The sequence below is a fragment of the Cyprinodon variegatus genome, unplaced genomic scaffold, assembly GCF_000732505.1.
Source record: "Cyprinodon variegatus isolate N-32 unplaced genomic scaffold, C_variegatus-1.0 Scaffold932, whole genome shotgun sequence".
In the NCBI taxonomy this organism is placed as follows: Eukaryota; Metazoa; Chordata; class Actinopteri; order Cyprinodontiformes; family Cyprinodontidae; genus Cyprinodon; species Cyprinodon variegatus.
This window is the reverse complement of record NW_015151385.1, coordinates 93,579-114,159: the sequence shown is the minus strand read 5'-3', so window position 1 is coordinate 114,159 and position 20,581 is coordinate 93,579. Positions and strand designations below refer to the sequence as shown.

The 20,581-nt window shown below is 36.2% G+C and overlaps 2 protein-coding genes across 5 annotated transcripts in view; both read right to left on the bottom strand.

Annotated features, from left to right (window-relative positions):
- Positions 1-15: 15 nt before the first annotated feature.
- gal3st1 (galactose-3-O-sulfotransferase 1) lies at positions 16-12,512 on the bottom strand. Of its 4 annotated transcripts, none has more exons than XM_015398374.1 (4): positions 12,212-12,511; positions 6,762-6,876; positions 3,820-3,966; positions 16-1,775 (listed from the first exon to the last, which is right to left on the bottom strand). In XM_015398374.1, exons 3-4 carry the CDS (start codon positions 3,945-3,947, stop codon positions 629-631), a joined length of 1,275 nt encoding a protein of 424 aa, XP_015253860.1. In that variant the 5' UTR covers positions 3,948-3,966; positions 6,762-6,876; positions 12,212-12,511; the 3' UTR covers positions 16-628. The 4 variants fall into 4 exon arrangements, with proteins under 4 accessions (XP_015253860.1, XP_015253859.1, XP_015253861.1 ...); XM_015398373.1 differs by having other exon boundaries at positions 3,820-3,969; positions 12,212-12,510; XM_015398375.1 differs by lacking the exon at positions 6,762-6,876 and having other exon boundaries at positions 3,820-3,969; positions 12,212-12,512.
- Positions 12,513-18,929: 6,417 nt separating this feature from the next.
- Positions 18,930-20,581, bottom strand: part of pes1 (pescadillo ribosomal biogenesis factor 1) — a 14,352-nt gene continuing 12,700 nt past the window's right edge. The window contains exons 13-15 of the mRNA XM_015398378.1: positions 19,783-19,925; positions 19,525-19,692; positions 18,930-19,265 (exon numbers count right to left, since the gene is read on the bottom strand). Coding sequence (XP_015253864.1) covers positions 19,191-19,265; positions 19,525-19,692; positions 19,783-19,925 — 386 coding nt within the window. The 3' untranslated portion in view covers positions 18,930-19,190. The remainder of the gene's footprint in view (positions 19,266-19,524; positions 19,693-19,782; positions 19,926-20,581) is intronic.

The following is a 20,581-nucleotide window of genomic DNA, read 5'->3' as shown; positions in this document are numbered from 1 at the left end:
ATAATATCAATATCAATTATCATTACCAAAAAATACCATAAGCGATAACAAACATTTTTCCTGTGATTGCATAGAGCTTTTTTTCATACCATTAATTAAATAATAACCTTGGTTTTAAAGTCCTTGAAAAAAACTTTAAAGACATTTAACCATTAATATTACCATCAGGTACAATTTCATCAAGAATATCTTAGTTTGAATTTTTTTCTGTTTTACTGTAATACTAGTATGTTTACCTTCAGTGTTTTCACCTCATATTTTCAACCTGCAGTCAGAATTATTTCATAAAAGTAAAACTTTTCAATAAAGAAGTGAAGTTGGGATAAATAAATTCATTTTACATACAGATCTTTGTCTTAAAGATTTGGTTGGTATGGCAACAATATGATTTAATCAGTGAGATCTCTGACTTTATTGTGAGCCCATCAACTCACAGATAGAAACGGAAAATGGTTGCTTTTTCAAAACTGACCAGTTTTACCAATTCTACCAAAAAAGTTCATCAACTTGTACATTGAGACATCAAAACTTTTATAAAAGCACTGCCCTTCAGCCATCTATCAACCACGCTCTGATGTTTTTCATCTTCTTTTGATGGTCTATTCACCACCTCATCATACACGCCTTGTCACCAATTAATGATATCCCGAACATGGCCCCACAGCTTAGTGATCCACAAGTTTACCCCCAGTTCTGTTAGATACTGAAGCTCCGGCGTCAACATCTTACGGCACAGCTTTTGATGGGCTTTGTCCACATTCTTCTTAAGGTTATAGCCCATGATAGATTTCTCCCCGATTGGTTGCCAGGGCTGCATGTCTGTCTCCTGGATGCTGCTGGCATCCACTGCATGGCCTCCCTCAATGCAGATTGATGCCATTTCTCTGTTTCTTCTTCGAAGTTCTGCCACATCCTTGGCCATACGCAGCCGTCCATAAGCATCTACCCTCTTCCAAAAAGTTTGGTTGAAGTGCTGGTATAGCTTCCAGTCAATGGCATTCCACTTAAGTGCCCTGGCCCTCAACTCAGGTGTAAGTTTTGACACAGTGGATCCCTTACGGGCATTGAGCTTGAAGAAGAGCAAGTCATCCATGTCCCAGCAGAGAGCATCTTTGAGCAGGATTAATGATTCCTCAAAGTGTTCCACCAACATGACCAGATGGAAACGCTCAGAGATTAATCTGATTCCTTCTTCTACCCGTGGATCCTCAGGCTCCAGAGTGTTGTCCTGGCCAAAGTCAAAAAACAGCAGGTTCTTGAGATAGAAGGAATTGTAGCCCTCTGGGTCAAAGTAGCTGTGTGGGTCAAGCAGGAACTCCTTGAGCTTGTCGTCACCAGGTATCTTCCAGGTAAAAGGCGCCAGCCGGCCAAAATAGTGGAAAGATGATTCAAATAGTTCTGCCGGGTCCCTCAGAATGGTGATGTAGGTTGTGTCTAAAGGAAGTAGCTTTTCTATTTCTGCAGCATTGAACCGCATATGATTACAGATTATGTTGAAGCACATTCCAGGTTTGTAGTCTTTGACCTGAGAGCGCTGGAAAAAGGACGGATAGAAGAAATCATTTCTGCTGTCAGGAAAAGCAAATTGAAGACGGTGTTTCTCTCCAAAACGGAACAGGATGTTGAGGAAGGTGCTGCTGGCCGTTTTGTGGGTCTTCATGAACATTATGTCCACTTTAGGAGAGCATTGCTGACTAGAGTTGTTTTGTGATTTGGTGGCTGGTTTAGGGTAAAGATTGGATGGACTATGGGCACAGGAGTAAGGCACTGGGACCCTAGAGGGAAACAAAAAATGCTGTGAGGAAAATATTTGGGAAATGTAAACACTGATACTGTATATGCATTGCCAAAGTATGCAAGAAAAGATAATCTATCACACATTATAGCCTGTCATTCTATATATATAACTATAAGTATAGAATAGAAAATTAGTGACTTTCCAAACTAAGATTGAGGTTACATCTTATTTAGAGTCTTTGCTAGAAAATGAACCTATACCCAAGTCTCTATCCTTTTACAGACTTTAACAGGTTTTACACAACTCAGAATGTTTTGCATGTAGGTCAGTAGTAGTATCAGCAGACCAGAGCTGCACACTGCAAAAACGATCTAGAAATAAGTAAAAATTACTTATATTACATCTATTTACAATTAATTACCGGGTAAGTATATTTTCCAAAGGAATGAGTATTGTTACTCTTAGATAATCCAATAATATGCACTTGAAATAAATGGAGTTGGAGTGGTCCATGTTCTTCTCCTTCATTGTCGATGCGGCCATTCGTAGCTGTGGCCGTAAGGTCGCTGGTGCCTGTCGTGGCGGCAACCCCCGAACCTGGTGGTGACGCCCGGAAGTAAGGGATGCTGAAGAAGGAGGCCTACCTGGCCTTGTTAGCCAATGGAACTCCAGATTCAGCTGTGAGGTACCGGCAGGTCGGGGGGCAAAGCTCTCGATTTACCGGTCGGTCTACGCTCCCACCCTCACCCATGGTCATGATATCTAGGTAATGACCGAAAGGACAAGATTGCGAATAAAAGTGGCCAAAATCTGTTTCCTTCACAGGGCGGCTGGACGCACCCTTCGAGATTGGGTGAGGAGCTCAGTTACCCGGGAGGAGCTCAGGGTAGAGTCGTTGCTCCTCCACGTCGAAAGGAGTCAGCTGAGGTGACTCCGGCATCTGTTCCAGATGCTTCCTAGTCGCCTCCCTCTGGAGGTGTTCCAGGCATGTCCTATTGAGAGGAGACCTAGTGGAAGGCCCAGGACACGCCTCGGGGTCCCCCCAGAGCAGCTGGAGGAGGGGTGTGTGGATCAGGAAGTCTGGGCATCTCTGCTTTGACTGCTGCCTCCGCGGCCCAGCCCCCGGGGAAAGCGAAAGAAAAGGGAATGGAATGCACTTGAAATAAGACAATACAACTGTTTTTTGTTTTTTTTTCTAAATTGTCTTGTTCCATTGGAAAGGTGTCACTCTTACCTCCGCAATTCAAGAAAAAATGCACTTATTGTAAGAAAAAATTACTTATTTAGATTAAATTTTTTTGCATGCAGTGCATGCTTTCTTAAAGAGAAATATTGGCCTCACTCCTCCATTAAGGTCAAATCTTTGGAGCTTAAGGTCCTGATGGATCTCTGAAGCTCCTCCAGAGTTAGTATCAACCTTTTTCTCTTCTGTCTATAATTCTCACTTTCTGTGTGGTCAGTTAATGTAGATGATCATATCTTGTTTGATTAGTTGTATCGGCTCTCCATTTTCTCAGGACTGAACAGAGTTCCAGAAGATGCTTCATGCTTGAGATATTATTTTATCATTAAAACCTCTCCACAGCATTATCACTGATCTCTCTGCTGTATGCCTTGGTATTCAAGGTTCTGTTTGTTCTCCAACACCTTCAGGAACAGTTGAATTTACACTGAGATTAAGTTACACACTGATGGACTCGGTTTACTTATTAGTTGATCATTGGTTGCACCGGATTTCACGTAGAAGAAATAGAAGAAGTGGGAAGAATACAAATACTTCCCTGTTTTTTTTTAGAAAGGTTTGAAAGCTGTATATTTCCTTGGAGGCAATGTAAATTAATCAAAAGATGCAACTTTGAAGTACAGATCATTGAGAGCCAAGTTGTCAGATTTCAAACTCTGCTGCAAAAAACATATATTTTAAAACATAGGGATTTAGAACCTATGTAAAAATACTCATCTTGACTAAACTGATTTAAAGAAAAATGTTTTTTGAAACTGTGTGGAAGGCTTGAACTGGCCTGGCTGTAGTTAGAACTTTTTTTTATCAAATAAACAGAGGTGGGCACAGAAAGTCTTACTCAGGAGGGTTGAAGTTGATCTGTTGGATGGAGAAGCAGTAAAGCAGGATCATACAGCCTGTTAGAAGTGTTCCCAGGATGAGGCGTTTGTACATGGACCTCCACTGTCCCCCTTGCTTACCAGTCATGGTTCAGCAGGTGAAGACTCTACTTAAAGACAGTAATGACATTTTAATAGGTTATAATCCATCATGCTGTTTTTCCTTCATACTCTCATGTTACAAAAAGCTTTGACTTCAAAAATTTTACTTTTTTCTGAAGTGATTAAACTTAATAGAGTATGAGGCTGAAGCACACAATGACGCCACTCTAAATAATTAACTCAGATCCTTCTCTGGAGATTTAATTAGAAAGTGACTCCACGGTTCTCTCAGTGCAATCTCAGTTCTCTGGTTTCAGAACGTCCTGAAACAGAACCATAACCGTCTGGAGAAAAAAATTACATTGTTATAGCAAAGAAGAAGAGGATAGATGACTAAAGATTTTCTCACTTTTGAAAAATGGCATTAAGCGGAAACATAACTTGAAAATCACTTCATGTTAAAATCAATAAATCATAATACAACTTAAAAAAAACCCCACACAATACAAAGTAATCTGTTTTGGAGTGTAGTACCACCATGGATTGTAACTGAAGCTGCACAGGAACATGAGCCAGCAGGTGGGACATGAACTCACAGTTCACGTTTTTACATTCAGCTGTCTCTGTAGGCAGGAACTCCAACGGCTTAATATCACCTGGTGCCCCTCAGGCAAAAGGCATAAGGTAGACCATAAAATTATTGACACTCGCCAAAGTTTATAAAAGAATATATGGTGCTTGTGTCTTGAAATGAAAAGCCTTGTCCTGCCTATCAAAGAATAAATAATGCACTACAGTGGAAAATGATATAGTGATCTGTCCTGGAGGCTGGTAAGGTGAGCTACCTGCTGACTTAGCAAACACACTCATGACACCAAAAGTACCGCTTTAGAGGACTTCGTCATAGAACTAGGATTTGGTAAATACTCTACATATGGCTTTGTTTTCAGATTTGACTTACTTTTCCAAAGGAAAAAAGGTTTTATTAAAAATAAATACTACAAAAGTAAACTATCTTGTTTGGTTCAACAAAATGTTGGAAGCAAATACTGAATAAAGGGCCTTTTATTTTGACTTGATTAAGGCAAAGTTAAGCTAGGAAACCTTTGGTGGTAACATAAGCTTGTTACCACAATATTTCTTACGCATGCATATTTCATATACCTGTAAAAAAAATCTGTGCAACTTTTTACTGCATTGGAAAATGAAAAGGTTGATATGATTTAGCTGAATCTGAGCATCTTGTTCATCAATGTGTCACAAAGAGATATTATTAGAAATTAGTTTAATTGAAATTTATTAAAAAAGGTGGTTTTCAGTGAACAGGTAATAAAACATGCATTTTCTTTTCTTTCTAAATAAGAATTATACATTAAAATAAAATTCATTTAACTGTTTTTAGGAAAACTTTGAAATAAATTTTACTGCTTAAATGTAAAATAAACAGTAGGATACATTTCTAAGGAGCAACACTACATACAACCAGTACCTCACGTATCAAGTGACCTGTTGTTTATTGGACAGCAGGCAACAATTAAAAATGTCTCATCAACACTGAGCCATAATAGATCTGAATATTATTGCTGGAATAAAGTCCTGATTTTAAACATTCTAAAGCAGCTAATTTAGGTAATGGTAAGGCAAGTTGGATAAAACAGTACAAAAAGCCTACGTTTATAATAACCTACAGTTATGTTATTGGTTTAGCTTTAAACTTCTAAATATCATGTGAAGCTATACTGTATTACACAATTTATGCTCATTGAAGAAGGATAATTATTTGATAAATAATCCATTGATGAGTTTTATATTTAGTTAATATGTCCCTTTCTCCAGTTTCAAGGATACGCTTTCTTCACTTGTATTTAATCTCTTCCGAGATTATGATCACCTAAATCACCTTAATTAACTATTTCTATTCATTGTAGTTTGGATAAATGTTGATTTCTACCTTAAAGGTGCCTTTTAAAAGAAAAATTAATGCAGGTCCATATTAAATGAGTTGCTTAAATTGCTGCATTTTTTTTTTTTTTTTTTTTTAAAGGCGAGCATGTTTTTGATAGAAATCTGGATTTTCTACTGTTTAAAAAACAGATCTAGATTAAATCTGACCTAGAATAAAAACCCTGGTTGATGAGAAAATAGTATTTGCATCTTAATTAACTCTTAACAGTTGTGCTGTATTTTAAAAAATGGCAGGTGTTTCTTGGTTAAAGTGTGTTATATATAAAGAGTGATGTCTAAATTTAAACTATGTCCAAGGTTAGATGAATATATAAAATATATAAATAACACACTGATAGTGATATTTTCAAGCTTTTATTTTTTTGATAAATTTGATAATTGTTCTCTGTTCCTAAGTTAATTAAAATAAGATAAATGTAGAATTGTTAGCTTAACATAAAAACAATTGTAACACAGAAATGAGTAGTATGTTTAATACTTGGTTTAATATTTTATTTTGAAAAGGTACTTTTAATCTGACGGAAGAGCCTTGGAACACATACTTCTTTTTTTTATATGTATAAATATGAGTGTATTTTTCCGATCAGATAGAACATAATCCAGACCCTTTTTTTTTTATATCTTTATGGTTATATTGATGAGTAATGAACTCACCAACCTTAATTAGTCATTTATGACATATATCTCTCTTATCTTTTCAGTCACAAATAAAAATTCCAGCCTAACGGTTGCCTTAACTTCCTCCAAAACCAACTCCCTGTCTGTTTCGCCCAGTAAAGGCTCAGGACTTAATATAGAAAAATGCCAGCCATTACACATAAATAAACACATTGAAAAAAGAGTTAATGTAGTTTTTTACTTCAGTAAAAATGTTAAGTGTTTGTAAGTTTATTACTTTTTTCTGTCTGTACGTCAGTGTGAATTTTGAATGTCTTTCCGAAGGATCTTTCGTTCTGCATGAGTAGTTTCAGCCAAACTGGAGCATTGGCTGGACGTGTTGATTCCCTCACCTTTTAAGAGATAAAAAGATAAGAATTAAATGAAGCAGCTGAATAAAAAGAAGGTCAAACAAAATGATAAATTATATACTTAAAAAATCAATAAACAGAAGACAAAGAATTAGTTAAAAAAAGAAAGGTCATTGTTACAGTAATTAGTGAGCATTATCTCCTCATCCATTCTAGAGAAAAAGAAACAAATATAATCCCAGCAATTTGAAGAAAGAAAATAATAAAGGTCATTAGAAAAAATACTTTTTCTTTTAAAGAGGCAAGTGTAGTTAGCAGTTTAACAGAGTGTTATTAATAAATATATGTAGAAGGATAAATGGAGGATTGCCTCCATTGTATTATTATAACCAGAAATAAAAAAAATTATTTCTATTTGGGTTTATGAAAACTTTTTATTTTTATATTTACAGCTAAATGCGTGGCAGTAATTACGCTTTAATTAAACAGAACTGTTTTGTTCCTGCAGTGCAGAAACATTCATCTTAGTTTAAAACAAGTATGGCTCAAACAAGCCTTTCAGAGCGACCTAGGAAAAAATTATGTGTACAGTTGTAAATTTTTATGAGTAACTTATCTGATCTAGATATAGACAAAAAGAAATAGTCAAAAGTTTGACTAAAACAGATTTCAGGGTCTTCCTCCCTGTAAGCTGGACCATCTGAGCCAAGCGGTTTATCTGATTATTGCTGAGGCTGCCTTAAAATGCAGTCAACAGTTCTTTTATTGACACTTTGTATTCATTCTGGAAAAAGGTTTAAGTTTTTTCTCTTTTACAAAAAGAAAAAACGTATTTCAGCAGAGCTTTGGTAAACTTACTATGAAAGTGTCAGCACTGCTAGGAAATATTTTACTCTTGTCCTTATTATTAATAAAGATATCTGTGGATTACAATATAGTTCAACTCTAACTCTAAAGCTTTTTTATAATTTAGCAGTTCATTTATTAAATGTACATTAATGCCTTTTGGCACTTTTGTTAAGAAAGCTATTTGTCTTAACTGAAAGCTACTTAATGTTTCATTTTACACATTTATGTATAATTGTATTGGTGGGTTCATATTGTTTTATTAGAAATAAGGTAAAAGAAGGAAGGCATGTCAGTGGAACGGGAAGGTGTTTCAGAGAAACAGGAAGGCATTGCATTAAACCAACATGTATCATTATTACTTCCAGTTTTCTATTTCTTCCTGTTCTCCTTATTACTCCTGCATTTTTCCAATGTTATAAAAGTGAATGCCCATATTACTTATTTTACACGTTTCTTAATATATGTATTTATCATCATTTTAAATTCATCTTTACCTGAAGGCATCACATACTCTACATTTTTAGATTTTAAAGTCTGTAAAGCCAGGAAGTCTTTATTGCCTTCCATTCCCACATAATCTGGAACCCAAACAAATTCGGCTGATATTTTCCTTAAATCTAATCTATATGAAATAAAACAAACGTTGTAAATAACATCTTTCATACTTAATAAGGATACTGTTCTCTCAGTATTTACATATATTTGATCATTCTGTTTATATCTATTGTAAAGGTTATTGCCTCTAATTAAACTGAATACACTGATAAATCATCTGTTGTGCTTTTCCACATTCCTACATTAAGATGAAGGATATAAACAACTCATCCAGAGTATCCTAATTCAGGATGTTTTGAGCCATCTGTTAATATTTAGTCTACCTATATAGGAATAATAATTGAATTATAATTGAACTTTATTGATCTCACACTTGAGAAATTCCCTTGAGGAGCTGTGGGTTGCCATTGTGCAGCGCTTGGGGAGCAATCTTTGATTAAAGGTCTTGCTCAGGAACCAAGAAAGCAAACAAGTGGGGATTTACACGGGTATTTGCAAATTTCTCAGTGAACAATCACACTGCTTTAACCACTAGGCCAACAATCCCCACCTATATGTGTCTTATGAAGCTATTTTTGTACTAAAAAGCTTATATTTTTATTCATTTATGTAAAGACAGATCAACAGATGGATTAATAACTAACCAGTAAAGAATACACAATTAAGGCACTGTTGAACGTAAATCTATTACCTATAACCCAGCATGTTGAGCTTTAAAATTGTTAATTTATCCATCCATCCATTTTCTGTCACGGTTTATTCCAGCTGCAGCCGCAAGGTGTGCTGGTGCCTATCTCCAGCTGTCTTTGGGCGAGAGGCGGGGTACACCCTGGACAGGTCACCAGTCCATCACAGGGCAACACAGAGACAAACAGGACAAACAACCATCCATGCACACACTCACACCTAAGGAGAATTTAGAGAAACCAAATAACCTAACAGTCATGTTTTTGGACTGTGGGAGGAAGCCGGAGTACCCGGAGAGAACCCAGGCATGCTCAGGGAGAACATGCAAACTCCATGCAGAAAGACCCTGGGTCGGAAATCAAAACCGGAAACTTCTTGCTGCAAGGCAAGGCACTGTGCAGCCCATTGTTAATCCACCCAAAACTAAAAATGTCTGTTAAAAATAGTTAACAGGGATGTTGGAAATAAAGTAAAACAGACATTTTCAGTTTAGCTGTTGTATTATTGGACTTGTCCTTTACTATTAACCCAATTTATGAACATTTGTTTAATTATTTGAAGTTCTAAAGGCATTTCCCCCATTGCATCTTGAAATGCTATAATGGGTGATGTTCTAAATATCCCACAGCAAATTTGAAGAGCCTTTGATTGATCTACTGTATGTATAGTAGCTAATGCCAATAATCAGGATTTGATCTCTTAATAGATATAATGATATAGATGTAACATATGTGGATGGAGCACCAAAAAAACTACTCAAGTAACTCAAGACTGACACAACTTCATCATACTTTTACTCAAGTAAGAGCAAATACTATTTGGTAAAAGGCTACTAAAGTATTGACTGATTATAACTGATATTTATTATATAAGGACTGAGGAAAATGTTTAGTTATTTGCAAATTATGGTATTTTAAAGACTATAATAAAGAGATTAAGCAAAGCTGTTTTTTGTAAGAAATATGCCACACTTGTTTATTAACTTTGATCGACCTGCACTTAATTCACCGGATAATGTTATCATAACAGAGGGCAAATAAGGTAACCAGTCAAACGTTAATCTCATATTTTGGCTGTTTCTAAAACAGTTTCTAAAACAAACCATAACTATTTTAAATATTTCAAACACTGTTTTTTTTTTTAAGTTAATTTACTATTATTTCTGGGAATAATGGATAACTGCAATAAACTCAGCAAAATATTTAGCATAAAGTAAAATACGTTTTTATATCAGTAAACTACATTGGATGTACTCCCTAATTATTTTAAATCAATTCCATCCCTACAACTTTATGCTATCTGCCCATTTTTTTCCACTCAGAAATACAGACTCAATTTCAAAAAAGTGTATGAATATGTTGACCTGAATTTTTACTCTACTCCTTAAGTTGGGTCTAGTAAAACTGCTTTTTTTATTTTTATTTTTTAGCTTCTTGAAGTAGTAAACACCATGGTCAAGTTTAAATGTTTTTATTATGTGACATGGATGATCTATATTACTTAAACTGAAGTGGCCCAAATGAATTGTAGGATAAAATAAAATTAATAATATCCAGAGTAAACTTTTTAACCTTCAAAGTTCCTCTCAGGAGTACATTTAGAGAAGACTTTTCCCTGTATTTTATGAAAACCAGCGCAGATTTTGATGTTCAAACCGTTATATAAATCCATCAGCCAGTCATCCCTCCACCTATAGACTGAAAAATGCTTCAAACACAATTCCTGAATCTTGGGTCTTTCAAACACTGAGCTACCTGTGTAAATCTCAAAGACCAGACATCATCACAGCCCGCACCGATCTACATGATCTAATTCTAAACTCACCAAAGACCGCTCTGAATTTTACCTCCAACTCAATTTAAAAAAGCGTTTTCATGTTAAACTAAACTAATTCTACATATATTTAGTTTCCTCTGTTCACCTCCGAGTATCTATGAAAAATGTTGCCCTCGATTGAGACCGGAAAATCTTCTACAGGAAAACAGTATTTAGATTTTGATATTTTAAGTATCTTTTTCAACAAACTCTGATCTTACCAACTAAATAGTTCTACATTATTAATAGTGTTACTTTACTGTTGAAGAAGCTTGTTCTAATGCTGTTTAAAGAGTAAGGCTTTTATCCTAAGATTCTTATTTTTCTTGCTCAATGAGAGGATACCATGCATATAAACACGACGCAACCTTCTGGCTTTAATGGCTCAGGTTGACTGGAGCTAAAAAGGACTCTATAATTCTTCTATTACCCCAATAATTTAGAAAAAAAATACATGTAAAACTTTATGCTACTAACATAAAGTGAACTATAACCGCAGCTGTAATACTACAAGAATAATCACATTTCAGTTTCATTTTCAAGAACTCATTTCATGATATTTTTTTTCTATAAAGTCTCTTGACAGACAAAAGATAATAATTTAGAAGTTGTTCACCAGAGAAATGCTGGTTGTATGAAAAATATTTGGTTGACTTGGACTTTTTCCCTCAAATATTATGAATGTCCTGTTACTTAGCCTCCGAATATTACAACGGAAAAATAAATATATACAGAAATAAATGCTCAATAAAAAGTATATTAAATTCTGCCTTAAATTTGTTGTTGTCAAAGGTCATTTTAATCTGAAAAAGTAATATATATATATATATGTAAATTGTCTACAGTTTTATTTTTTTGGTTGTTGAAAGCAAAGTGCATGGTAACAAACTGATGATAGGTTACATAATCTGTTATCAAGAATGTTCTGTTATAAGCCTGCACTTAACTCAAACTGCAATGTCTGCCAGCTTTTTGAATGGATGCACCTCAGTTCAAAGTCTACTCTTTACTGCTGTGATAAAAAAAAATATATATATAATTATAATAATAATAGCAGGGTTCTAATGACAACATTTGATCAACAGAATTGATGACCTCTTGGATTAAATATTAACTACACAGTTGTGTCCCAGGGTAAAAACAAAAAAGTAACAAGGGAGTTTCTCTCACCTGTTGGGCGGTGGTGGTGGTGGTGGTGGTGGTGTGTGTGTGTGTGTGTGTTTGTGGTTGGGGGGTTGTTTTAATTAAGTTATTTTAATCCTGAGGCATTCAAATCTTGTTAATCAGATTTTGTCAAAACTCTACCATACCTATGAAACCTACCATACTTTTTTGTGGTAATCAAAATAGATGAATATTGCTTCAACAATGTATGTCCAAAGTACGTCCAAATTTCATGCATTGACAGCCTAAAAAGTAGCATCATATTTGAAAGCAAAAAAAAATTTATAATATAATATATAATTCTTACCCTTATAAATGTATCCCCCAAAAAAGCAGTGAAGTTGTAATTTTCTTTCCGCGTCCAGCTCCAGATGATGCTAATCCTATTCTTAAGGCTCCCAGTGTGTCTGATCCTAACAGACTCATTCTGACTCCTGTGCTCTTCTCATCATATGTCCAAATCCCCAGTTCTAATTCGTCTGCTTCTCATTTTCCTCCCGTCTCTCTGCCTGCACACCTGATGCCTCTGTGCTGTCCTTTACCGCCTCCCTCCACTTTTCAATTCCAAAACTGTTCCTGCTGAATAAGGCACTGCAGGGAGGCTCATCTAGCCACCTGTGACGTCAGAGTTTTTCTGTCAGGGGACATGCACAAGTCAGTGAGCGTGAAAAGAGAAGAAGGAGGGAAGGGAGAGTGAGCAGGAGGGAGGGAGGGGAGGGAGAGGCTGTATATAGTCCCTATTCTGTGTCAACACACAGAGGGCCATTGATTGTGGACACTGAAGTCTGAGCAGCTTGCTGATAGGAGGGGAGAAAAAAGGCAGAAAAAGAATAAATGCAGAAATCCAAAGCATGAAGGCCCTAATTGTTCCAGCTGATCAAGACTGCACTGTCTGCTATCTCAGATGCTTATTTAGCAAGCTGAAGCTCTGGATGTGGTAGGATGAATAGAAAGAACTGCCTTCACATCTTGTATCTTGATCAGAAGAATATATGGAAGATCACATCCTGGTCCCCGATGTCACAGTAATGTGTAAAAGCTGACATCCTAACTATAAGTGTTCATTGTTTAAACTGGTTAGTAATATTTTTTTAAATAAATGAAATCCTGATATATTTCTGTTTACACAGGACCTGGCTACCACACTGAAGTTACCACACTTCATGAACTGTCTCAAATTCCCCAAAAACATTTATTCTTTTCTTTTTTTTTTTTGAGAGCATCTTTCAAAAAATCAGGACTGTGTGTTGTTCAAATGACTTAAGCCTCCCTCACTCTTGATCTGAGTTTCTAAACCACTCTCGGTCATCTGAAGGAAGGTTTTCATATTGTGTGTACTGACAAGAAGCATGTAACACGAACACGTATATACTATGTATATACCTTCTCCAAGGGGAAGCTTTTCATGTTTCACTTAACGGTTTATGTGCTTATCCATTTGATAGTTCCTTTTTTAAATTAAGATATGATGTATATTGTTTCTCACAAGGTTTTATTATTCCTAAATACAATTTTGTGTAACCAACTTCCCTATTAGGACACCTAAAAAGCAAACAGTCCAACAGTCCCTCTGTCTGCAATTTAATCTTATTACAAACACAGCTGTTGTACAGATAAAAACCATAGCTGAAGATCTTGGGGAAAACAAATGGCGCTGCACATTAGGCTGAATCCATCATCTCCACTGCCCACCATGGTGGTGGCCCCATCAGCATACTCAGCAGGGAGCGGAACGCTGGTCAGAGCTGAGGGTAGATGGTGCTAACTGCAGGATGTTCCTGAAAGATTGAACTATTAAAACCTGTCTTTACTTAAGAGTGAAAAATGGGAACATTTAAAAACACAAAGCTGGGAAATGGTGTAGATAACAAATATTCATTATTGGAGTTGTACTGCAGGAATTTGTTGCATTATTTTTAAACGCAACAAATAGAGTACCATCCACATTTTGATTTTAAAAACCCTCACACAGCTGTTTGAAACTGAGTGATAAAGGTTATAGACTCTGGGTGCAGATGAATGCACCAAGGGTCTTTAAAGAGCCCAGTCAAACCCAGATCCACAGGTTCTCCAACTGAGAACCTGTGGTTAGATTAGAAATTTGTGGTGTACCTTAAATATTTTGACTGTTGCTTGAGCTGTTTTGCAAAAAAAAAAAAAAAAAGCCAAAGCAATCTCAGTTTCAAAATAGACCAATTTTCCTGATTAAAATCCCAAATAGTCAACTTGTATTTGCAGTGAAAGGAATAGAATAGAATTTTATTTTTATTTTTTTTCATCACATCAGGCCACCATTTTCCAAGCAATTGGCCTATACGGGGCGACCTTAGCCTTATTAGCACCACGTTCTAACCATCTCAGCTTACTGGCTAATTGAGTAATGATGTTATTGCGGTAAAAATATCTTAAAACAAAATGCAGGAGTATAAATGTTATTGCAAGGCATTGTATGAGCTCTAATACGCAAGAGATATACACATAACATGTGTAGATGCTGCTTTTATATATGACTTATGTAGGACTGTAGTACTTCAGTGGAGGATAAGTATTTCACTGTGACTGATGAACCTGTTTGGTTGTGCATGGACTCATTTTGCCACATGCAACCACAATGCCAATACACCCCGACTCCATTTTCCTTTTCATGAGGCTTGGGTTCCTAGAAGACAGACTCTATATTGCTCATCCCACATTAGTCAAGCTAGTGCACAACACTGCATGCATTTGTTCAACATCCTCCAAGCACCCCCACCAATTTCTAAGTCCAGGCCAGAACTGAGTGGGCATGCATGGAATGCAGAGCTGGGTGTGAAGAGAGTAAGTAAACTGAGGAGAATTGAATGTGCAGCTCATTGGAGGGCAGAAGGCCTGATCCCTAAACGTCACTGATACCCACTGTTATTCACGCAGACAAATCAATGAGTTCTAACAACAGCAGAAGTACAATGACGTCAGGCTCAGCCCACTGACCTGGTGGGGACTCTGTTCATCTAGTGCGTCTTCTTAGCATCTGTGTACAGCTGTAGGAGAAGCAGGACTATGTGATGGTTTATCTTTATAAATAATCACTGAGTAGTGTTCCTACACATTGATCTGCTTACAATTACCTACTTGTTTAATCTGTAATTACATATATTTATAGAGAAACCCATTACCTTTCTTTCCATAAAGCCAAAAGCTCAGGGAGCTTTCCAAAGATTTAGCTTACCTGTTATGAATTCAGTTCAGTTTATTTATTTAGCTCCAACTCACAGGAAGTGGCTTAAGGCAATTTAATAGGAAAGTCCAGTTTATTATATAAATGAAGTACAGACTGATATTGTTGAGTCTTTATTTGTATTAATGGATTCTCTTCTTACAGTTAATAAAAAATCAATATTATATCCAGAACAATGCATCAGATCAAATATATTAAAAATATATATAAGTTTAATCAGATGTGTTTAACATCTGCTTTGAGGTTATCTTTAAAATGTACTTTAAATTTCAAGAGGCAATGTAACAGAACACGTACCTTTATTTTTTTTTTTACATAACCTTAGGTGATTTTTTTGTTTTGGTGAAACCAAAGGGCATGGTAACAAACTGCAAATAGGTTTTATAACCAACTGTTATCAAAGATGTTTTGTCATTTGGCTCATATTGATATAAAATAAAATGACTGCTTGTGCTTTGGCATGGATGCATCTCAGGTCAAAGTCTTACTCTTTACTGCTTTAGAGATAAATGTTTGAAATTTATCCCACCTCAAAATAGCTTCAATTAATCCAAAGACAAACAAGTATAGTTTTAGATGCATTTGATAATTACTTGCTCAGCAAATTTTTTTTCTACAGTTACACTAACAAATGATAGTTTGATTATGTGAGTAAAGCTCGATTCTTTTTGCTCCTCTTTTTTAATTTCCATCCAAAAAAATATTCTGGGAATTTCCCAGAGATGTAGCTTCCCTGTGAATCAGTGCAGTTTATTAATATAGCCCTGACTCACAACAAAAGTTGCTTCAAGGCATTTAAACAAAAATAATAAAAAAAACAGTTTAAATACATATTAATTTCATACATAGTATATCTATATGTATAAAAAGATGCTCTTATGGTTCATAAAAGTATGACCATTAAGATTAGAAAATTACATTAGGCCAATACAAAATTGAGAAATATGTGTTTAATACATGCATTTAGGTTATCTTAAGGCACCAATTAAATTACCACAGTTTTGGGGTGGTTGCATCAACATTAGCATATTTTATGTGAAATCCACATGGTAGTTGTCAAACTGGCTATTCCTAAATCAACTTAAATATTTTTATTCACTTTTGTTTATACATTTCCCAGTTTTATTAAATGTGCATTGAACATGAATTATTCATTCTACCTAGCTCCATTATTTTTAAATAAGAACCACCCTTCATTTAATCTTGTTTTCTCCCCCAGAGTGAATGACCTCACTATTTGGACTCCATAACTCCGATTATCCAGGTTACCATTTATATAACCAGGTTATTCACAATCAGCAGCTGGCAGGTAATGACTTCAGGGTCCGTCACTTTTCAACTACCGGTACTCATACTATTGAATGACTTGTAGGGCAGATAATGATCTAAATCAGTGATTGATTGGAAATGTGCCCAAAATTAGGTAACATGAGGCATAAAAGGGCTTTGAGTTTTTGCGTTTTTTTATGGCATCTGTATGCTTTATCAGTGCCTTTTTAAAAATTTGGCAAATATTTCTACTTAAGTTACCGTTTTTTGATCACTTGCATGCCCCTTACAAATGGTAATAAGGTCTTCTACTGGATTCCAGTAACACTGTCGGCTTGGAATTTTGATTTTCAAAGTATTTGTCTGAGTGCCCTATAAAGGATTAAATGCAGCGCTCTGGATGTGTTGCTTTATTCTGGTGGCAGAAATGTAAAAAACCCATCATCACATTTCAAGTGGTTTAATCTTAGGTTTTAGAAAACTGAGATTTTACCACACCGTTTCTCTTCCCAGAATTGCCAAGATCAGAAAATCATAAAATTTGTCTAGAATAAGAGATCCACTTTTTTCCCCCCAATTCAGTCAGATATATGGGCTGAACCTATTGCCTGATTCCAATCTGATACTACTGAACCGTTTTCGTTACCATGTGAGTGAAGGCATTGTGGTTGACAGACATTAACCCATCACTAGCTGCTGTGTGCGATTATCTAAGAAGTGTTTCAATCAAGGCTGAGTGATTTTACCAAAACTCTAAATTGTAATTTTCCTTTGCACCAAACACAACCATGTAGAGGTTTCATTTCAAGGTATGAGTGTTTTCATGACTTTGAAAGCTTGCTTGTCCAGAGTCCATTGTCGCAGGGCTTTACTGTAACCTTTGTGTGAAAAAGTATCTCCATTTGCCTGAATTTGCGTAGAAGCTTCATGTCCTTCCCCCTGATCTGTTTGGCAACCAACCCACTTTACACCTATTACTACCACCCAAAGGGGGGGGGTGTCTTACTCTAGTAAAAGTTGACTAAAATTTAGCAGACTGCTAAATTTGCAAATGCTATTATTTGCCAGGCCCAAGCTGCTATCATAAAATTGAAGACACTAGATCACTGCAACTATATTGCTGTGTGTGATAAACAGTGTTGGGCACGTTACTTTGAAAAAGTAATTAGTTATAGTTACTTCTCCCAAAAAGTAACTGAGTTACTAACTGAGTTACTCCACAATAAAAGTAACTAGTTACTAGTAAAAGTAACTATTGCGTTACTTTTGCGTTTCTCACCCCCGTAACCCTCACCACCCGGCCCCCACCTTCTCGCAGTGTGTTTCCAAAGCCAGCTGAATAGAGTGGACGACAAAAACAAGAACCTGCAGAGAGTTTTGCATTTATTGCAACTCAACCTAAATGACATCAGGGGGAACGCCATGTGAAGTTTTTTAACAGGGCATTCAGATCTGGTGAGTATATGAAATTAATAACTGGGGATGTCTAATTCTGAAATCCTGTGTTTGGGTTGTTATAGATACTGCAACATCTATCTATCCATCTATCAAGATGTATACTCTGCGTGTGACATAAAATATGAATCTCCATCCCTGCCACAAAGGCCATCAAATAATGTTTAAAATAAAAAATACAGTAGGTTGAAAAGGCAGAGTATCCATCCATCCATCCATCCAGATTTCTCCCTTTCATTTGATCGTTCCATAGTTCTCCTGTGGCGCGAGCACAGGGCAACTGTTGCGCGAGCATGCGCGTTTCCTGTTGCTTGCGCGGTGACTCGTGCCACCTGCGCTGTGCGGAGATGCAGGGGAAACCGTATGTGATGGGGAAACACAGCTTGACGTAACACCGGTATTTCCATCTGGAAAACGCTGTTTTGCTGCTGGAGTCCTCCTCACTCTCCATCTCTCTGTGTTCTGTACCTTAACACCCACCAGCGGAAACACCCATCTACCCAACTGACAGACGGAATCTCACTATACATCAGCCATTCTCATCCTCCCCTCTCTCATGACAAGGCGCGCACGTCTGGATGACCTAAAAAATAATCTTTAATATCTCTTAAACAAAAGTAGCACAAACAATATTTTTTTTCTGCACAAATCTGCACTAACGTTGCACTAACCATTCAGTCTATTTGCAGAGTTTTTTGACGTGGGTGGGGTGTCAGCTTCACGCAGCTGCGCACGAGTCCGGAAAGTCCAGAAAAGGTTCATTGTGCGACCTGAGTAACGCGCAGTAACGGGGTGTCTGCAATGGTAACTGCGTTATAGTTACAGTCAAAGTAATTAGTTAGATTACTCGTTACTAAAACAAGGTAACGCCGTTAGTCCCATCACTGGTGATAAATATATATCTGCTATCAGATCGATGCATCTCCATCTAGCGTTACACTTTTTATAGAAACTACAAGCAGTAAAGGTAGTCACAAAATGACAAAAAATATAATAAAAAAAACATACATTAAGAAACAAAAGATTTTTGAGAAGTTGGATATGGTTTTTACTTTAAAATGTCCGCTGTTTTTTTTTTTTTAATACAGAGATTTAAAGGAAACAAAGTTTTACATTATAGAGGTGTATATCTTACAGTTAACAACAAAGGCTGAAAGCTTTAAACCAATAACACCACAGTCAGGATATGGAGCCTCCATGATCCATATACATTTATACACAATGTCAAAGCCACCAAACAGAGGCTTTACTGTTTGGATACAAGTTTCATAAAATGCCAACCTGAACCTCCAACTCATCAGGTTTTATACATAAAGTCAGGTCCACATTAAGATTGTTACAGGATTTATTTTCTTGCTTTTTTCTTCTTCATTTTCTCAGCATCGTCATGGGCTTTCCTCTTGGCAGCAAGCTTGTTCGCCTGTTAAAGAGATTGACCGGATTTAATGAAAACAATTCTCAGCACCAGTTTCACAAGCATTTTAGGGTCAGTGAACTGAAGGGGTTAGGGCTCAGCCTGAGTGCTTTATAAACAGGTTAAACATTCTTAGATTAAAGCTCAGCACTGACAGTAAGGTACACAGAGATAGAAAGCAGAACAATGTTTCTGTTTTACGTGGTTAAACAGTCTTATCGACTTGAGAATTTAAACATTGAAATAAAAGCACACTGAAACTCACCTCTCTGACTTTTCTCTTTTTTCCAAACATGATCTTATCATAGAGGTACTTCTCCTTTTTCTTCATCATCATGATGGCTAGACGTTTCTCCTCCGCCTTCTCCTCCTGCTCCAAGCGAGCGGCATTTTCCACCTTCACTTTTCCGGGCGTCACTTTAACATTGAGAGACTAAAAAGAAGGACAGCGAGGATCAAAAACCGAAAAAAGCAGAACTAAATCAGGGAGGAAAAGAACAACACAAGAGCAGGCATTTCTCACCTTCCCCTGAGATCTTTGCTCCTCCATCTTTTTTAGCTCCTTCTCTTCAGATTCTTCCTCATCATCCTCCTCTTCTTCATTCTCATCTTCCTCTTCCTCGTCTTCCTCCTCTTCTTCTTCTTCTTCTTCTTCTTCGTCTTGTGCTTTGAGAGAAAAAGCAATTGTTATTTTAAATGCAACAAAAACAATCAGTTTTTGGTTATTGACCACAGTTGTCTAAAGTAGATAACAGTAGATTCAATCTTCAGAGCGTTAGACAGAAAAAAGCACCATTTTATGTTTGTAACTGGGGGAAACCATTATTAAGACAACGCAGGTAATGTTAGACTGTTGATTTTCCAGGTGTTACCAAGCTAAATCCATGTATGTCGAGGCTGAAGACCTTCAGTCAGCTGGACCTCTAATCCAGCTCTTCAAACATACCTAAAATAATTTTCTAAATATTTTTAATGATAGTGGATATTCTCATTTAAGTGATGTCGTTTTGTAGAAATAATCCCAACTGACTTGTGTTCATTTATAATTTATTTACAAATTATCATTATTTGTTATCATTTAGCAATGATAAAGATAATTGCTAAATTTGTTACCGCTGCAGCCACAAATTTAGCAATGATCTTTGTTAAATTATACAGAATAGTATCTGCTAAAACCGGTATTAGCTTCCTCTGCACTGTGGAAATTTTTACTTTTCATCACCAGAAAAAACTCCTTTAAGTCCTATTTTATATAAAGGATGGCAAAAATGATTTAAAAAAAAAAAAGTAAATTTATATCTCTATAAAATATTTAACATTAG

Excerpts from the sequence above, each read along its gene's own strand:
- gal3st1 (XM_015398375.1), bottom strand. The coding sequence starts at position 3,947 with ATGACTGGTAAGCAAGGGGGACAGTGGAGGTCCATGTACAAACGCCTC. Across the intron at positions 1,776-3,819 it reads ATCAACTTCAACCCTCCTGA|GGTCCCAGTGCCTTACTCCT; the intron begins GTAAGACTTTCT and ends GTTTCCCTCTAG.